Source organism: Patella vulgata, chromosome 5, assembly GCF_932274485.2.
Source record: "Patella vulgata chromosome 5, xgPatVulg1.2, whole genome shotgun sequence".
Taxonomy (NCBI): domain Eukaryota; kingdom Metazoa; phylum Mollusca; class Gastropoda; family Patellidae; genus Patella; species Patella vulgata.
In genome coordinates, this window is record NC_065883.2 from 32,295,936 (window position 1) to 32,314,275 (window position 18,340).

Below are 18,340 nucleotides of genomic sequence, written 5' to 3' on the forward strand. Positions count from 1 at the left end.
GGGGCGGCCATTTTGTCTGGCAGTTTTAGTCAGATTTTTACGAAATTCGAACTCCACCTTCATTGATGTCATCCTCGGTATACCCAGTGTACTCATTCCGTTCTACTCCACTATACCCTGGGTTAATCCATAGGGATCCACGGTTTCAAATTATCTGCCCTGGCCTGGATTGTAGGTATAGTCTACGAACCAATCAAAAAACAGTTTACAAACACGTCGTTTCGCCTTCGTTTTTATAAGGGTAGATAACCATATCCATGTACTGAATGATTTATGTAAGTAATGTATATATTTCTAATTCATTTATATTTAATTGTATTATCAAAATCTGTATTATGTTTCGGTGATTTCAAATATGTATAACATATATATGTTTAACCTGTGTTATTATAATTACTATTCGTTTTTTGTCTGAAAAGTTTCATTCTGTTATTTTCATGCCTCCATTAAAATCATAAAGTTCATACTCTTATTAAACATGCATTATGCAAGAGCAAAATCTGCTTATTACAAGTTTTTCTTTAGGCCTGAAATGTTATCTAAATTATCAATTAGATATTAATTAACTTATCCAGACCATAACAAACTCTCGATGTCAAGGCTAGCCTTCGATGTAGGCTGGATTAGATTCCTATATGCCGCTAACGGCCAAAGATAATTAAATCAGAAAAAGTGGATAATCGAGACTATGCTGTTTATGATTTTAGTAATGATAACCGAGACTATGCAAAAATTTCATCCGCTTCTTTCTCGGCTCATAGTGGATCAATTTGACTGAAATTTTCAGCAAATTACCTTTACACTATCTAGTTTTTAACTATTATAGCGAGAACTGCCATCTCTTTATCTTATCTCCCATAATGTATCTTTAACTTCTAGCTACGAGAACGTAACTAAAAACGCGGAGATATACTGATGTGCATGTTTTTAGCTACGATTGGATGCCTTTAGTTCCAAGTGGCAAACTCAATTTCTTTATTAATGTATGTACCATCTTAAAAATAAGTTAATATCATACTATTAGTACTTATTACACATACCCAGTCCAATCTACTGACACAACATTCATTTATCAGCAAATATTGACAATAAAGTAAATCAAGCGGTTTTTTTTGGGGGGGGGGGGGGTATCAAAATTGATTCGAACGTTCATAATTACGGCGTATTACTACTGCGCAACTCTGATCAGATGGGTACTTTGATTGGCTATTGCACACGAGGCCCCGCCTTTATGTGTTACAGACGTAAATTTATAATGTCGGAAAAAGCAATCTACTGTCGCTTTGATTTAAAAAGAGGGGATTTGTAGGTAGGATTATATGCTTAATTGTAGTTGGGTGTGGCAGAAATATTATAAATAACAATAACCAATCGTTGTTTTGATTTACAAATGCTGGGTGCGAATCGCTCCCGCATGTGTTACATTGAAGGTAATAGCATCATCTCTTATCTCGAAACACTTCATATTACTATCATGATTCATCAATTTTAATGCTCTCAATGAAGCCAAAGAACGCTATTTATATTTTTTGGAAAATGTCTTTAAATTTTGATTTTTGGCTGTTTTTGTTTTCCTTTGTTTTGACTTTACATAATTTTATTGCCTGCAGAAGTTACCAAGTTTAGCGATTTTTTCCATTTCAACAGAAAATTAATGACTGTGTTAATAAATTTTATTAACATGACAAGATTTGAATCATATCTGCTGTTCAACGGTCGTTGATGATTAACCATAAAAATGGTGTTTGTTTTCGTTCGTTTTGACTTCGCACAGTTTTTAATTTTCTGTTGAAATGGAAAAAAAATCGCTAAACTAATTAACAGTTTATATAACATTTAAGGCCAAAAGAAATACCTGCAATAGTCAGATTTAGCTCTTGCAAAATATATGTTTAAAGGAGCTAAGTCTCCTGCTCAATATTTTCCATAATATTTCAAATTAAAAACACGAATTAGAATTCAATATTGATCAATTTCAACCAATATTGGTGATGTTATCTTGCCGTGAAACTAGAGGATCCTAATATTCAATATTTAAGACACAATTAACATTTTATAATCAGTACACGATTAGTGTACCCTATGGTTTCGGGTGCCATTTTGTAATGAACAAATAAAACCATATAATACAAGAGCATGAGAAAATAATAAGTAAGAACTGGTTCACAAAGGACAAAATAATAATTTAAAAATCGTGTAGAATGCACTAAGCAGGCGCAAACAGATTGAACTGTTCGCATAATTCACCGAACTTATTTGATTATCAATTACAATATTTTTTTGTCAAAAATTGAATATAAATCACTTTACATATATTCATATTACATTAATATGTGCTTATAGAACCATTTTTGTATATTTCAAGGTTCCAAAAATAGAGCCATACGCCCTTTAGGTAAGAACCCACTGATGTATATTTTAGGTAAATTTTTATCAAATTTTTGGCCGTTTTGTTTTCGTTCGTTTTAACTTCACAGTCATATAAGATTTGGTCGTTTTGGATTAGTGCCGTTTCGTCTATATCCTATTTAAAGGAAAATATTGGTGTCCGTCATTATCATATATGTAATAGAACTGGTTAAACACGTTCCAAATATTATTTTATCATAGAGATCATTGCTACAATAGATGCGTTATGGATTTATATAGCGCCACTTCCACAGTACTGTGCCCCAGCGCGCTTTACACAGATATCAAAGCAAATATGAAAATAGAAAAACATAAATACAAAAGGAATATACAGGTAAGGTACAAGATACAATAGGAAAGGCACGTACATTTAAAATTCTTAAAACATTTCCATATAGACAAGTGTATAGAATATAAAAAAATGTTAAAATAAAAGTAAGAATTATAGTAAAACAAAGGAAAGACAAAAAATAAAAGATAATTATCACAGCTATAATTTATATTGTAACATTGTTTAGTGTAAATACAATTAAATTATTGAAATGCTTCATTAAAAAGTGCGTTTTGAGACGTGTTTTAAATGTAGACAAGGACAGCGAATTACAGACACTCAGGGGTAAGCTGTTCCACACGTCGAACAGGTCTTTTAATTACCAGAGGATGACCGCAAAGTACGACTAGGAGTATATAATTCTAATAGGCTGCTCAAATAAGAAGGTGCCATGTGATTAAGACATTTATAAGTTAATAAAAGTGTTTTAAAACGGATTCTTAAACGAACAGGGAGCCAGTGTAAATGGTATAAAACCGGAGTAATGTGGTCATTAAAACTGGTTCTACTTATAAGTCTGGCAGCATTATTCTGCACCTTTTGAAGTTTATCTATCAATCTGCTGGCAATGCCAATTAAAAGAGAATTACAGTTATTAATTAGGTCATAAGTTACATGGCTGAAACTTTGTAGGGACAATGGTATCCATAGTCGGAGTAAATATTTCACAAATCTAACCAAAATTTCCGGGGCTTTCCCCAAGTCAGACCACGCCCAATATCGCCTCACGGGGCTAATAATATGGTCATAAGTTACATGGCTGAAACTTACCAGAAACAAAGATCCACACTTTGTAAATACAATTTTCAAAAATCTAACCAAAAATTTGGGGGCTTTCCCCAAGTCAGATCGCTCTAAAGTATGTCCGACCACGCCCTAAAAATGGGGCTTTTTATATGGTCATAAGTTACATGGCTGAAACCTACCAGAAACAAAGATCCACACTTGGTAAATACAATTTTCAAAAATCTAACCAAAAATTTGGGGGCTTTCCCCAAGTCAGATCGCTCTAAAGTATGTCCGACCACACCCTAAAAATGGGACTTTTTATATGGTCATCAGTTATATGGCTGAAACTTACCAGAAACAAAGATTCATACTTGGAAAACATATTTTTCAAAAATCTAACCAAAAATGTTGGGGCTTTCCTCAAGTCAGATCGTCCTAAAGCCCACCTGGCCACGCCCTAAAAGTGGGACTTTTTATATGGTCATTAGTTACATGGCTGAAACTTACCAGAAATATTGTTCTATGCATGAAAAATGTATTTTTCGAAAATCTAACCATAAATGTGGGGGCTTTCCCCAAGTCAGATGGGCCTTAAAATTGCAGCCCCACCCACCCCCTCTATATAAAGCTTATAATAAGGTAATATCAATAATACATTGTTGATCCGCAACAAGATTCAAAATTATAGCACAAAAATAGAACAATTTAATGTTTATTAGCTATGTGAAATCCTAAAATGAGCAATGGTATCAAGTGTTGTAGTAGGAAGAGTAAGCATGTCATACCTCATTCACGACACATGTCATGAATAGATAGTTAGGACTGATGTTAAATTTATGTCTTCAAACGTTCTGTATTCCATCACAACAACCCATTCAACGATGATTCAGAATGTTATTCAATATCTTGTATCAAAGTGGAAAATTCAAACAAATATTTCGAAAGTATTTATTGTATTAAAGATACATTATGTAAGATTTAGATAAAGAACTAGCCATTCTTGCTATAATAGTTCGAAAGTAGATGATGTAAAATGAATAATTTGAAAATTTCATTTAAATTACTCTATTGCAAGCGAAGATATTAGCCTTTGAAGGTTTGACAGACGTGTGCAATAATTTCAACCACCGCACTGGTTGATCGAAGCTAAGTCTCGGTCCTCCATATTTGATTAAATCAAAGTATCGCTGAACCATTCTAATCTATTCAATATCGGAGAAAACTGATGCCATCGAGAGTTGATTAAGGCCTGGATCAGTTAATTAATGTCTAATTAATACTTTAGAAAACATTTCAGACCTAAAGAAAGACCTGCAATACGCAGATTTAGCTCTTGCATAATGCATGTTTAATAAGTTGCTTTGGTTTGAATTCGGTAGTTTTTGCCTTTCCCGATCTTCGATCATGAATAACAACCTAATGGATTTTTAAAAATGTTAGTCAGTGATGAATTTCTGAAATTATGAAATCTATTCATAGTTTTAATACATATAACTTTAGTTATCCTTCCTCATCATTGGTAAATATTTGTTCCACATAACATTTTAATGATTTAAAATAAGTGAGTAAGCGTGGCTGGATGACGCAAATAGTTAACCTGTCACACTTTCATCATCACTACAAGGATTGTTTGATTCGTCATCGAAGTCCTTGCTTTCTTGGTCACTATCTTCATCTATGCAAATACTCTCAACTAACACGGGAGCAACATCACCATCAAACCACTTTAATTCATACACCCCATCATCATTTAAAATCCTCCTTCTATTCTCTGGATGGAAATTGGGGAGATTATTCTTTGATGCATTTATCCAGATACTACAAATATAATTCGCTCTCTTGATTTTCAAAGTTAATACCTGTGAGCATGGCGGCAAAGGACTTACTTCTATGCCTTTAATACCAGAAAGGCATCCATTTTTAGGCATCCAAACAAATCCTTCAATAACTATTTACTCCAGAAAGAATGGATTCGCTTCTACCGAGAGAAAACAAGGCTTTCTGGACATAAACAGCCTTTTCTAATAATTTTAAAGGTCGGGCATTCCCTTTCCTATTAAACGATGTAGTATGATCAAAGCCAGTGAGTGCATGGATGCTTCAAATCTTTTTCTCCTTTTACGGCTGATTGGTTTATATGCAATTATTGGCGATTGGTTGAATGCCTACTGTATCAAGAAGAGTGTCTTTACCAGAAAGAATTTCAACAAATCTATCGTAATTTTTAAAAACAATCCCAGTTGATAGGTGTGGTGACACCATCATGCCAATGGGTGTTTCTTGGTTGCGCTCAGTGGATGTAAATGTCAATTCTGTTCGAGTTCCGCAATGCTATTGTAACTTAATGTATGTCCCAAACGATTAAGAATTTCAATAACTTTTTTACTGCCTGTAAGACTTTTCACTGCAAGACCCAGTTATAGGTGTTTTGATGGCTTAGTTCTACCCCTGATTAAAGAATAAATGACATGCTGACTAATGGAATTAATTCTCTTGACTTTGTTTTATCCACAATTAGATTATGGACCAACTAGTAGATGTGTAAGAAAGCGGAGACCATGTCTGGTACTGCTATTTCACCAATTATGATATGTTGTATGGTTAAATTTTCAGGCAGTTTAATTTTCTTTGTACTGAATATTTCTCATCGGAGTAAGGAAGTGACACCCTGAACTGTATGTTCAGTTTCTCTGGCGTTGTCAGATGCCTTGCGAACAGCGTCATCAACATTTAAACCTTTACTGAAGACAATATTACCATATTTATTTCCACTGTCAATTGAAATATTCTCACCAAAGAATTTATATAACCAGCTTGTTCTGCAAATCGCTGGGCAAAATACCTAACTCTGTATAGTTTCCGCCACCAAATTCTAATAAACATGACTGATAGTATTGCAGTAAGCTATTTAACAGGTAGATCTCTTGGTTTTCCAGAAATGTCAGTCACAAAACTACATAAAGCATCAAATGCTTTGGTATGTATATTCCTAGCATCATGTCATTCACTTTTATCATATGACCCGCTTACTTCTCGCATCTTTTCAGCTCTGCGTTGATATTCTATTCTGCACATTACATGATAATGAATGTCTTTGCCAATGAAATCTATATCTTGGATGTTCTTAAGCATATTTTCATCCTGAAGAATTGTTGCATATTCTTCAATATTTTTTTCGATTGTCTTTGTGACACAGGTTACTTTCTGTTTCTGACCTTGATGTTTTCTGTTTGATTTTCTGCAAAACAGGCAGACCTTCTCGAACACACCGGAACTGGATGCAGAAGTCAATGTTAAACATGATCTCATCAATTTGGGATTGGAATTTGGATTGTCATTTTCTTGTACTTCATCATATTGTTTCTTTTGAATTTTAGATAGCTCCGTAAATCTTTTACATCATTCCATATGAAATCCTTGAAACTCATTAACAACTTTGGGGAGCATAATTTCAGCATACTTCAAACGTGACTTTTTCCGGATTTCTAAAATTTGTTGACAGTTTTGTAGAGTATCTTTCTTAAAAACAAGAATCCGACCGACATCGGGACCATTGCCAGAATGAAGACAGCACCAGCCTTCGTACGATATGATGTATACCAGAATATAGAAGTAAGGGTGGTTGATTTTTCCAACTTGACGTATTTGTATTTTTGTATGTATTTATCTACATGGACATATTTGTACTGGATCTACTCTAATCTATATACATGCTTGTATATATTACTGCTTGACATTACGCCTTAATTCAGAATATTTGTAAATTTCAGTTTTATTACCAATTGGATTGATTTTAACATCGTCTTTTTCAATTTCCATGTTGTAATGAGTTCTTAGGCTTCAACTTGCAAAATGAATGAAATTTGTTCCGACTGTAAAAATTGCATACCTATTGTGTGGAAGAAAACAAAATTATTGTACTCTATGAGACACTGTAACTGAAGACTAATATACAATACATGTACACCTATAGAATATTATATTGTACAAAATATTTATATTATGAGATAAAAAAGTTCATTGTTGGTAGCACAGAGATAAACTGTTCTAATGATCACCATGGGAACTGCCAGACCCAAGTTATAAACCATACTACAACACTGTTATTTAATTTTAAATGTAAATATGTTTAGATGATTTATATAGAGGAGGTGGGTGGGGCTGCAATGGTAAGGCCCTTCTGACTTGGGGAAAGCCCCCCACATTAATGGTTAGATTTTCGAAAAATACATTTTCCATGCATGGGACAATATTTCTGGTAAGTTGCAGCCATTTAACTGATGACCATATAAAAAGTCCCATTTTTAGGGCGTGGCTAGGTGGGCTTTAGGACCATCTGACTTGAGGAAAGCCCCAACATTTTTGGTTACATTTTTGAAAAATATGTTTTCCAAGTATTGATCTTTGTTTCCAGTAAGTTTCAGCCATGTAACTTATGACCATATAAAAAGCCCCATTTTTAGGGTGTGGTCGGACATACTTTAGAGCGATCTGACTTGGGGAAAGCCCCCAAATTTTTGGTTAGATTTTTGAAAATTGTATTTACCAAGTGTGGATCTTTGTTTCTGGTAAGTTTCAGCCATGTAACTTATGACCATATAAAAAGCCCCATTTTTAGGGTGTGGTCGAACATACTTTAGAGCGATCTGACTTAGGGAAAGCCCCCAAATTTTTGGTTAGATTTTTGAAAATTGTATTTACCAAGTGTGGATCTTTGTTTCTGGTAAATTTCAGCCATGTAACTGATGACCATATTATTAGCCCCACGAGGCGATATTGGGTGTGGTCTGACTTGGGGAAAGCCCCGGAAATTTTGGTTAGATTTGTGAAATATTTACTCCGACTATGGATACTATTGTCCCTACAAAGTTTCAGCCATGTAACTTATGACTTAATTTTAGGCCCCCTGGGGCCTACTTTAAGGTGCTACGAATTTGGGGGGTCAAACCTTTTGTAACTGATGACCATATTATTTTGTCATTAGCTCCTGGACTAACTGTGTGTCGTCAGCGTAGAGATGGAATTCAACACCATGTTTCCTTACTAGATCGCCCAAAGGGGAAGTGTACAAACTAAACAGTATGGGTCCTAAAACTGACCCTTAACCGGGACACACTGCTGAAACCCTGTTAAGTAAGACCCAAGCAGTTCAAGAGCACTATCCACAATACCAAAACGTGAAGACAGGCGTTTCAAGAGAATGCTGTGATCGACAGTGTCAAACGCTGCCGACAAGTCCAACAGTATACGGATAACATATTTCTGAGAGTCGATGAATATAGCATGATGTCATTTAAAGCAGTTTCTGTACTATGGTACCTCCTGTAGGCGCTCTGAAATGACTCTAACAGATTATTATCGCCAACATGTACAGTTATTTGCTTAGCTACACACTTTTCTATTATTTTCAAAACAAAACCTAGATTAGAGACAGGTATAAATGACTTCAGATCGTTAGGGTTTAGGTTAGGCTTTTTTTATAATTTGGGTAACGTTAGCAGCCTTAAAAATTAACGGAAATGTTGATTCGTTTATAGCTGAGTTTACTAGGCGGTGAATAATAGGGTTGAGTTCAGTCTGCCATTCTTTAAGTAGCCAAGTAGGCAGCGGATCAATCGAACAGGGTATTGTAGCGGACGATTTGATGATTTCAGAAACATGTTCTTCACTTACAGGTTCGAAGCTACTAAACGTAGGTGGTGTGACTTGGTTTTCTGGACAAATGCTATTATTTACATCGGCATGGTGCAAACTGTCTCGTATAACTGAAATTATATTGTTGAAGAATTTCGAGAAACGCTCAGCTAGTTCAAGATCTTCACTATATTTGCAATATTAAATAGTTTTTTTTGGCTATTATCACTGCCTTCAATCTTTTCGGTATAGTATTCCTTTTTTGATTTTTTAATAAGGTGAGTTACTTTGTTTCTGGCCGAACTGTAAATGTCCCGGTGGACATGAAGTTTAGTTTTCTTCCATTATAGATTCTCCGCACCGTTACGTTCCTGTTTAGCTACTCTTATTTCATCATTAAACCACCGGGTATCTGGTATAATTCGAATGGATTTTGACTGCAATGGTAGGTTAGAGTTAAGTAAAGATTCAAGACAATCATTGTAATGTCCTGCTTCTTCATCGACTGATTTCAAAGCATAGATTAGACATAGACTCGAATTAAGTATGTTGTCTTTTAACTGATCAATACACAAAGATTTATATTTTCGATATTTGATATCTTTCGAATGTACTTTGGGTTTTATGATATTGAGGTTAAAGCACACAGGGAAGTGGTCGGAAATGAGTGATCATCTGTTGTCACTACAGTAACAGATAGTTGATCACTTCTCGTCAAAACTAAATCTAATGTATGACCACGAATATGTATATATGACTAGACATCGGGACGTAATATCTGTATACTATAACATTTGTGTATTGAGCTATGTACATTATTTGTTTATCAGAGGTTCGATGTTAATATAAATGATAATTGTGTATTGATCTATGTGTATATCAGATCGTGTATGGTTTATTGCTGTTGCGTATATTGTTTTGTAAATAAAATGTTTATTGGTTTTTGTTTGTTTTATGAAAATGTTTATTTTATGGTGTGTCTCTTGGTTCTTTTTTTAACGTCTGCTTCCACAAAAGTGATATCGCAGATAATCTGTGGCATATCGTTTATGTTTTATACATTATTTATACAATACATGTATGTTGATTTTAGCGTGTTCGTTTGTAATGCACGATGACCGTTTATGCATATTATCGACCATTTGATTTTTGATTGGAGTGTGTGTGAAAAGAATGTGTGTGTGTGTGTTTTTTAATAATAATCTTTTTATGTGTGTCAATGGGGGGGGGGGGGCTCTTTAAATTAATTATAACAATTAGTATTCATATCCTTTTGCAGTCCGTCTTCAAACAGTGTCAGTTAAACAGTTTGAAAGATTGTTGTCCAAGGATTCATGGTTTCCCATTTAAAATAGTTCTAAAAATTATGCTGTCAACAGAAAAAAGCAGGAGGGAAGAAGCTATCACACATAACACTGGCCGTCCGGGAATATACAATTGAATAAACAGCATTGTTGATTATGCATTGAGGTGCCACAATTTCACGCCAATTCGTCACGTTTCTTTGATTACTTGAAAAAAATCATCCATAAAAACAACCAGTTAAACACGACTTCCACCATGTGTAACTGGCGTAACCTTCCCAATAATGGAATAATACAACTAAAGCTTCATCCGTTGAGAAAAAAATGGTCGTGAACATGAAAAGCACGCCAAGATAAAGACGGGGTTTAAGGATTACCTGTGCTAGATGAAGGATACATTTTAAGCGACCAAGAACTTTGTAAACTTTGGTACGGTGTAAAACCTGTAACGATGAGCGTTTACTTTGGATATAAACTATCTTTATATTTTGTATCGCAATGCATACTAGTGTTAATACGTAAGTTAATTTCCCTTTTTATATTCTTAGTCAAACAATTCCAATGATTACAGATTGAATTTGAGACGACAGCTTCACTCTAACTCGTTTTAAAAGGCATATGTAGATAATCGTTCTTAAAGATACATTATGGAAGATTAGATAAAGAGCTGACAGTTCTCACTATAATGTAAAGGGAATATGCTGAAAATTTCAGTCAGATTGCTCCACTCTCAACTGAGATATTAGCGATTGAATTTTATGCCTAGTCCCGATCATCATTACTAAAGTCGGTACGATTATCAACGTTTGGATTTAATCAGATACAATTCAAATCCAGTGAAAATCCGACGCATGCTTGTTGATCTACATGCTAAATTTAGGGAGGCGGAACTTTGCAAGCAAATCTGTAATGATTTTATCCTATGGTAAAGGGGTATAAACTTTCTGAAATGATACTTTAGTGAAAGCAAAGATTGCTGTCGAGTTGAAGTCGAAGATTTTTAAATAAGATTCGACATTATTTTTTTTTAATAGCTCAGCGACTGTCGAGGAACTTCACTCTCTCTGGGAAATTGTGGGCTAGGCACTTGACTAGTACTGATGATGATCTTGGTAGATGCATACGTACGCGACGCGAAAATCTGCCAAGACTCTAAAACTACATTGACATAACGTATCCCGTATTGCCGTTCAAAAAGAAAACCGAAAACGTCCGGCTTTCAAGGCTGGATTGAGTTTCTATTTGGGGAGATGATGTAATAAGGGGAAAGTACTCGCTGATTGGCTAAAGCTCGGCTCACTAGCCGACATGCCGGACGCACTTTACAAAAATACGCTCTGGGAGCAATCAATCCGGCTTAACGGACGTAGTTGTTTTTGTGCGCAATACGTCGTGCCGGATTCTATTTCAACCCTTTCTCTAAAAATGACTAAAGTATACCAGAACGTATTCACCCACGTATTTACAGATACGGATACGGATGTAGTATGAACGGACCTTAAAGCTGCATTTCCTTTAGTCCGGCTCCGGTCCGGCTTCGGTCCGGGAGTAGACATAGCAAACGGCAGGTTGTGTATCCTTATATGCGGTTATTCAAGCGGAAGGGCCCTCTTTTCAACATGGCACCGGCATTGTCAAGGTTCGTAAAAGAAGAAAAAACATTGATAATATTGGCTGCAGCATACAAACTGTGTTTCCTTATGTGCGTTTACGAACACGGTTCCACATGCGTTTCCGTACCGAAAAACAGTACGGGACGCCGCATACAGAACCGTATCCGCACCCGCACATAAAGAAACACTCTTACTAAAATTCTATGAAAGTGTTTTTTTCCGTATCCGCAACCGGACCGGATCCGTACTAAAGGAAATGCAGCTTAAATTGGTGAATTAAAAACTATAAGCCACCTCACAAAGAATATGTGTCAAAATGAAGGTACATTGTCAGTTGAGGTATACACACTTTTTTCTTTCGTTTGAAATAAACCGGAATTTCAAGTCAACTGACATTTGGCCCTTCGCGTGTCTATATATGGCGTTCGTGATGAAGAGGCGTCTGGTTTGAGAAAACAGACCGTGTAACTTAGTCAATTGCTCTCTAAAAATCAACACAGCAGCGTGGTGCTTAGTTGGTTCAGTTTATGTCGATCCAACGGCAATGTTTTGTTCAGACAATGATAATCCCAATATTTCCAGAAGTCGGTGTCAAGTTGACTTGACCATTTACCCAAAATAGTTCGCGTCTCTAAAAAAGGAGTTTTTAAACTCTGTGTGGCTTACACAAATAATTGCCGCCTCATCCAAACTTACCGTTTTTCATGTATATTTTTTCTTTAACCCGCAATGTCATGCCAATGATCTTTATAAGAAATCACTAAAATAAATCTTTTATTTTTATACGTGCGTATATTACCGTCGCCCCTGTCTGTGTGTGTGAGTCTGTGTGTCGCCAGCCTACAGGCCGCAATTCGATCGTCTTGAAAAATTTTCGTACTTATTCCTTATACACTAATGATGGTCCGTGTTGTTTTTCGCGCATGCCTGACAGCCAGGGACAGAGCCACACCCATTTCTTGTATTTGTTTGTTTGTCGTCTACAGGCCGCATTTCTTAACGACATAAACTAAAAAAAAACAGAGAACGCTATTTAGTACACATGGTAAAGTCTGACACAAACACTGCAGCTAGAACCGTATTCAAACAGTTGTATATTTGATTAAAAAGTTCGATTTTGAGATACTTTTTAAAACCTTTAATAGAATTTGGGCTTTTGGTTTTGTTTGATATTGAATTCCATAACTTCGGAGCACCGACTGCGAAAGATCTATCGCCCGAGGTAGTTTTTGAAAAGGCCTAATTAAGAGACTGTCTGATTGTGATCGAGGGGTTCTGCACAGTTTATTGGTGTTGAGAAGGTCTCTAAGGTATTTTAATATTCTGCTCTAAATGATCATTCTTCGCCTTAAAAGACGAAGAATCGTCATTAAGAGCAGAATAGTAAAGTGGCTAAGGGACAGGAAAATGACTATCATTGTTTTTTTAAATATTCACACTGTTTTAGTAGCCAAGTAGGAATGGGATCTAGCGTGCACAATGCTAATGATGATGCTTTATCTCAAGATCAGATACGGTTCTATATGTTGAGAGTTTCACGCCAGAGTAAGTAGTCAGCGAGTGGAATTGATCGTATAGTATCAACTTTGGTTGTGAAAAAATTAACAAAATCATTTCCCAGAAGTTCAGAGTCCCGATTTACTGGGAGAGTCGGTTCTGGTCCGTCTTTATTTAGGATTTTACTGATAATCTTGTGAATTTCACGGGTATTACCACGATTCTCATGGAAGAATACTGTTCATAACATGGCGACGTTTTGCATTTCTTATTGTAGTGTTAGTCTCATTTTTTTTACATATTATATATATATTTGTCTGTGTATTTCTAGATTTGATTTTCACCACTGTTTTTCTGCTTTTCTTTTTCTTCTGTTTACATTTCTGAATTTCATCATTAAACCAATTTCTATTTGATCTTATAATTATACTTTTAGTTCCAACCGGCGCATGTCTATCTAATAATTTAATAAGAATGTTATTATATTGTTCAATCTTATGACGAATGTTATCATGTTCTTTGATCTGTTCATATGCTCTTAAGTTATGTCGGCTTTGAATTGCTCTACATCGATGTTTCTAGTTTTTCTGAAAGATATAGTGCGTTTTATTGGGCCTTGGCCCTGTTTCTCGAAATCTTAACTAAAGTTAAAATCCAAATTTTAGTAGATACTTCAATTTTGATTGGCTAAGCACTGAAATCAACCTTATATTATCCAATCAAATTACTAAAATTTAGATTTTAGCGCAGTTAAAATTTCGTGAAACAGGCCCAGGTTTATAAAGCGCCAGTTTAGAGAAAACACATGTAATGATCGGACATTAAGTCATTTTTAACATGAATGGAATTTAGTAAATTATCATTGATGCTGAGTAAGACTAAATGCGTGATGTGATATGGAGGTGAATATTGAAATCCCCAACTGTAACTAAACGCCCCGACGTGGAAGACAAAACATAGAGTAGATCAGAAAATTCTTAGAGAAATTTTCCTAAGTTAGATATGTTAATTTTTTATGCTGGAGACCGATAAAGCTACCACAAGATGGATAATTTCACCTTTGCACTGAAATCTCAGCTGGGTATAGATGCCGTCATAGACTTTCTGTGGATCAGCTTGGAACTTGGCCTATGTATTCCTTATAGCCTAATCTCGGCAACTATTGGTTTTAGTGCACGTGCCGTCCAATATGGGCAGAGCCATGTCCATTTTTTGTGTTTAGCGCCGGAAGGTCACAATTCTGAATGGCTTATCTTGGTATACTTATTCCTTATACCCTAAGAACGGCAACTATTGATTTTGGTGCATACCCACCCCCACCCCCTTTTTTGGGCAGCGCCACACCCACTTTTTGTTAATAGGGCTTGATCCCCCTCCCTCTTTGGGCGGTGCCACACCCACGTTTTGTTAATATTTTGTCAGTAAATGATATACAGGTTGCAATTATTAACAGATTTGGATCCAAATCGGAATGATCCAGCTTAAGATTGTACCTATTTATATTTGTCCATGTACAAACCTCAGGGGCAGAGCCACGCTTAATTTTTGTGTTTTTTGTCTACAGGCTGGAATTCTGAATGGATCATCTTGGAACTTGGCATATTTTTCCCTTATACTTTTAAGGATAACAATTATTTATTTTGGTGCATGTCTCGACCCCCAGGGGCGTGGTTCACCCACTTTGTTGTTAATTTTTATCTGTAAATACTCAACAGGTTGAAATAATTAACAGATTTTGTTCAAATTCAGCATACCAATCATTTCATAAACAGGGTGGTACGTATTTATATTGTTCCATGTCTATACCCGAGGCAGAGACACGCGCAATTTTTGTATTTGTCGTCTACAGACTGCAATTCTGAATGGATTATCTTGGAACTTTGCATATTCATTCCTTACACCGTAAAGACAGGAGTTATTTATTTTGGTGCATACCCCGACCCCCTGCGGCAGGGTCACACCCACTTTTTTGTTAATATTAAGTCTGTAAATTTGGCCTTCTTTGCCTCTTGTCATATTACAGTCATTGCAGCCATTTCATATTTCATTCTCTTTATTTTAAGATACATACTCCTGGCATTGTTTCGTTTGATTAGACCTAATCCCAATCAACACTGTCGTAATGAAAGCAAATTTCTGTTCCAAATTATGACTGGTCAATAGTCCAATTAACAACCAATACCTAACTGCGTAACAATATCATACGGGTTTAAACAGAGCTCCACCTATGTTTACACAACGTTAATACGTCATGACTCACGAAATTTATTACGCGCAGTTAACCAGTGCATAGCAAAATAAATTGCAGAAAAAACTAATTGCGTGACAAACGAGGCTATCAGAACGACTACAATGTAAACAATACTGTTTGGAGACGAACAATATTTTCACCGTTTTTAACCCCTTAAATCACTGTCCAAATTATTAGGAAAAATCCCAGATTAAACGAATGGCTGGCACCTTGCTGTACTTAGAAGAGATTTGATTGAACGGGAAGAATAGACACACTCCCTCAAAAGCTCAAATATCAGAAGTCAATCCAGCAATAGCCAGAAAGGGATTTCTCAGGTCATTGCTTTAGGAATACGGTTAAGATATGGCGTTGTCGTTCTAAAGTATATTCTGTCTAATTTCAGCTTTTCTAACTATAATAAATGGTGAACAGTTATGTAAGGGTAAACCGTTGATGTATAATGGTCGACGTTGTGCTTCAACAACAGTCTACCATGACGGTAGAAAAGGGGCCTGTGGATGTGGTCCTGAATGGTTTGATAAACAGTTTCCCTGGAATGGCGAACTCTATACAGCCGCAGTCAATCAAAGATTCTTTGATTTTGAAGGAACGATGTGGTGTGGTGATCGATGTGGAGAATGTTATGAGCTTACACCAACAGGTACTATAAATAAATTTCGACATCATAATTCAAAAGGGAGCCACCATGGCCCAGTGAGTAAGACGCTGGCTGACTAACAAGGAGGTCGGGGATTCGATCCCCATGTTAGTCGAGAAAGTTCCTGCCGATCTTCCCCCATCTCAGTCGTTCAGGATGGAGGGACTGACAAGGACAGTGTCTAGTCGTTCGGATGGGACGAAAACCCGGGGTCCTGTTTACGCTTTGCCATGCAGGTAAAAGGACGGTCCGTGGCAGTTGTCCATGCAGAAAAGTAGGACGTTAAACCCTATGCGCACTTCCAAAATAAAATAAGATCGTTTATGACATTATGTCGAACAAAACAACATACGTGATACCAATTTCTAACCACTGACGTTGATCATTTATCCACACAATGAATCTTGTATCGCAGAGGTTTCCCTATAAGACTTAAGAAAACAATCTCCGGTATGAAAGCGTGCATTTGAAAATAAATTCCTGTTCACCACTAGATGTTGACATTTAATAAATAGACAGTGCAGTTAATACGAATGTCTTATACCGCACATGCCTACTAAGCGTTTCTTTGGACTCATTAAGACACTGGCACACTTAAGAAGAGTTCCCTGGTAAATTACCGTTGTAGGGATGAGAGCACAGTACGAAAACAACGACGCCCCATGTACACGGTGGCATGCACATAAAAGAAGCCTTGCCCAAGTAAAATTTCCCTCATATCGTATATCCGTCTTCAGTGTCAATAACCCGTTTGTTAAACAAAATTAGGACGCTAAATCCCATTTTATGGCATTTCATATTTTGGCACTTGTCATAATAATACGCTTTTGATCTTTATTTTTACAGGTGGATATATCGATGGTCAAGGTGAGCCACCGCGCTTCTTGCACCCAATCACTGTCATGATAACAAATTTATGTCCAGCAGAACCTCCAAATTTACAATGGTGTGCACAGCATCACTGGAATCAACTAAATATGTATGGATATATGACCCATTTCGACCTAGAAAACGGTCGTCAACAGATCAGTGTATTAGGATGGGATAATCCCGAAGTTACCTACAAGAGAGTTCAATGCACTGGGAAATTTGAAAGTTTGTATGAACAATGCCAGTGCTCAAAAGATTTCGCCTAATTAATTGCAATAAATAGTGGATTTTTTTATTTAAAAAAAAATATGGTTTGTTAACATTTTGTTTAGGAGATTGCCAATGCAACGTTAGTAAGTTTCGGAATCGTTTGAAACAATATTGACCAGGCTTTGTGTAAAGTCGTGAATTAGCTAGATCGTAAGAGTTATTGGATTAATCGTGAATTAGAGCCACTTTTCACACAGATGGGGCTTCTTGGTACGTCCGTGCTGGTTCTGAAGTCAATTATGTGGATACATATGAAGTTAACTCCACCAAATGTGGATGAAACTCACAGGGTGATAGCTCCATGATTTAAGATCGACATATTCTTAATTTTAATGGTGTTTTACCTAATGCGCCAATGAACAATCCCACCAAGTTTTACAAAATTGTATTGAACTTTGTCCAGCATCCCGTTCACAAGCTATAAAAGTCAACATATGAACAGAAAGATGATTGCTAAACGCATTCGAATTTTAAAATCCGAAAATTTTGAAATTCTACAGGGGTCTTCCTTGTGCACTAATGAACAATCTCGCTGAGCTTTAACATATTCTATCAAGAACTTTAGCCTGTATTTCTGAATATTCACAGGGTTCCGCCCGCATTGGGCGCCTCTGACAACCCATTAAGTTAAAAATAATTGCTCTATCGCGTATGAAAGTCTATAAGTCAAAATATGACCGAAAAGATAACTCCGCAAAAAGGGTTAGAAATGTACGATTCACAAATGTTGGAACAATCCTACTCATCCCTCACTCCTGGAACATTGCCATTTTATGGCATTCCCAAGAATAC

General features: G+C 36.1%; 1 protein-coding gene across 1 annotated transcript; it reads left to right on the plus strand.

The window, feature by feature from the left end:
* Positions 1 to 13,312: 13,312 nt before the first annotated feature.
* Positions 13,313 to 17,585, plus strand: LOC126821516 (endoglucanase; the record flags this gene model as incomplete). Its single annotated transcript, XM_050549960.2, has 4 exons — positions 13,313 to 13,330; positions 15,233 to 15,293; positions 16,154 to 16,411; positions 17,255 to 17,585. Coding segments are annotated over 4 exons (627 nt in total), but the record flags the coding sequence as incomplete, so codon positions are not given.
* Between the last annotated feature and the right edge of the window lie 755 nt (positions 17,586 to 18,340).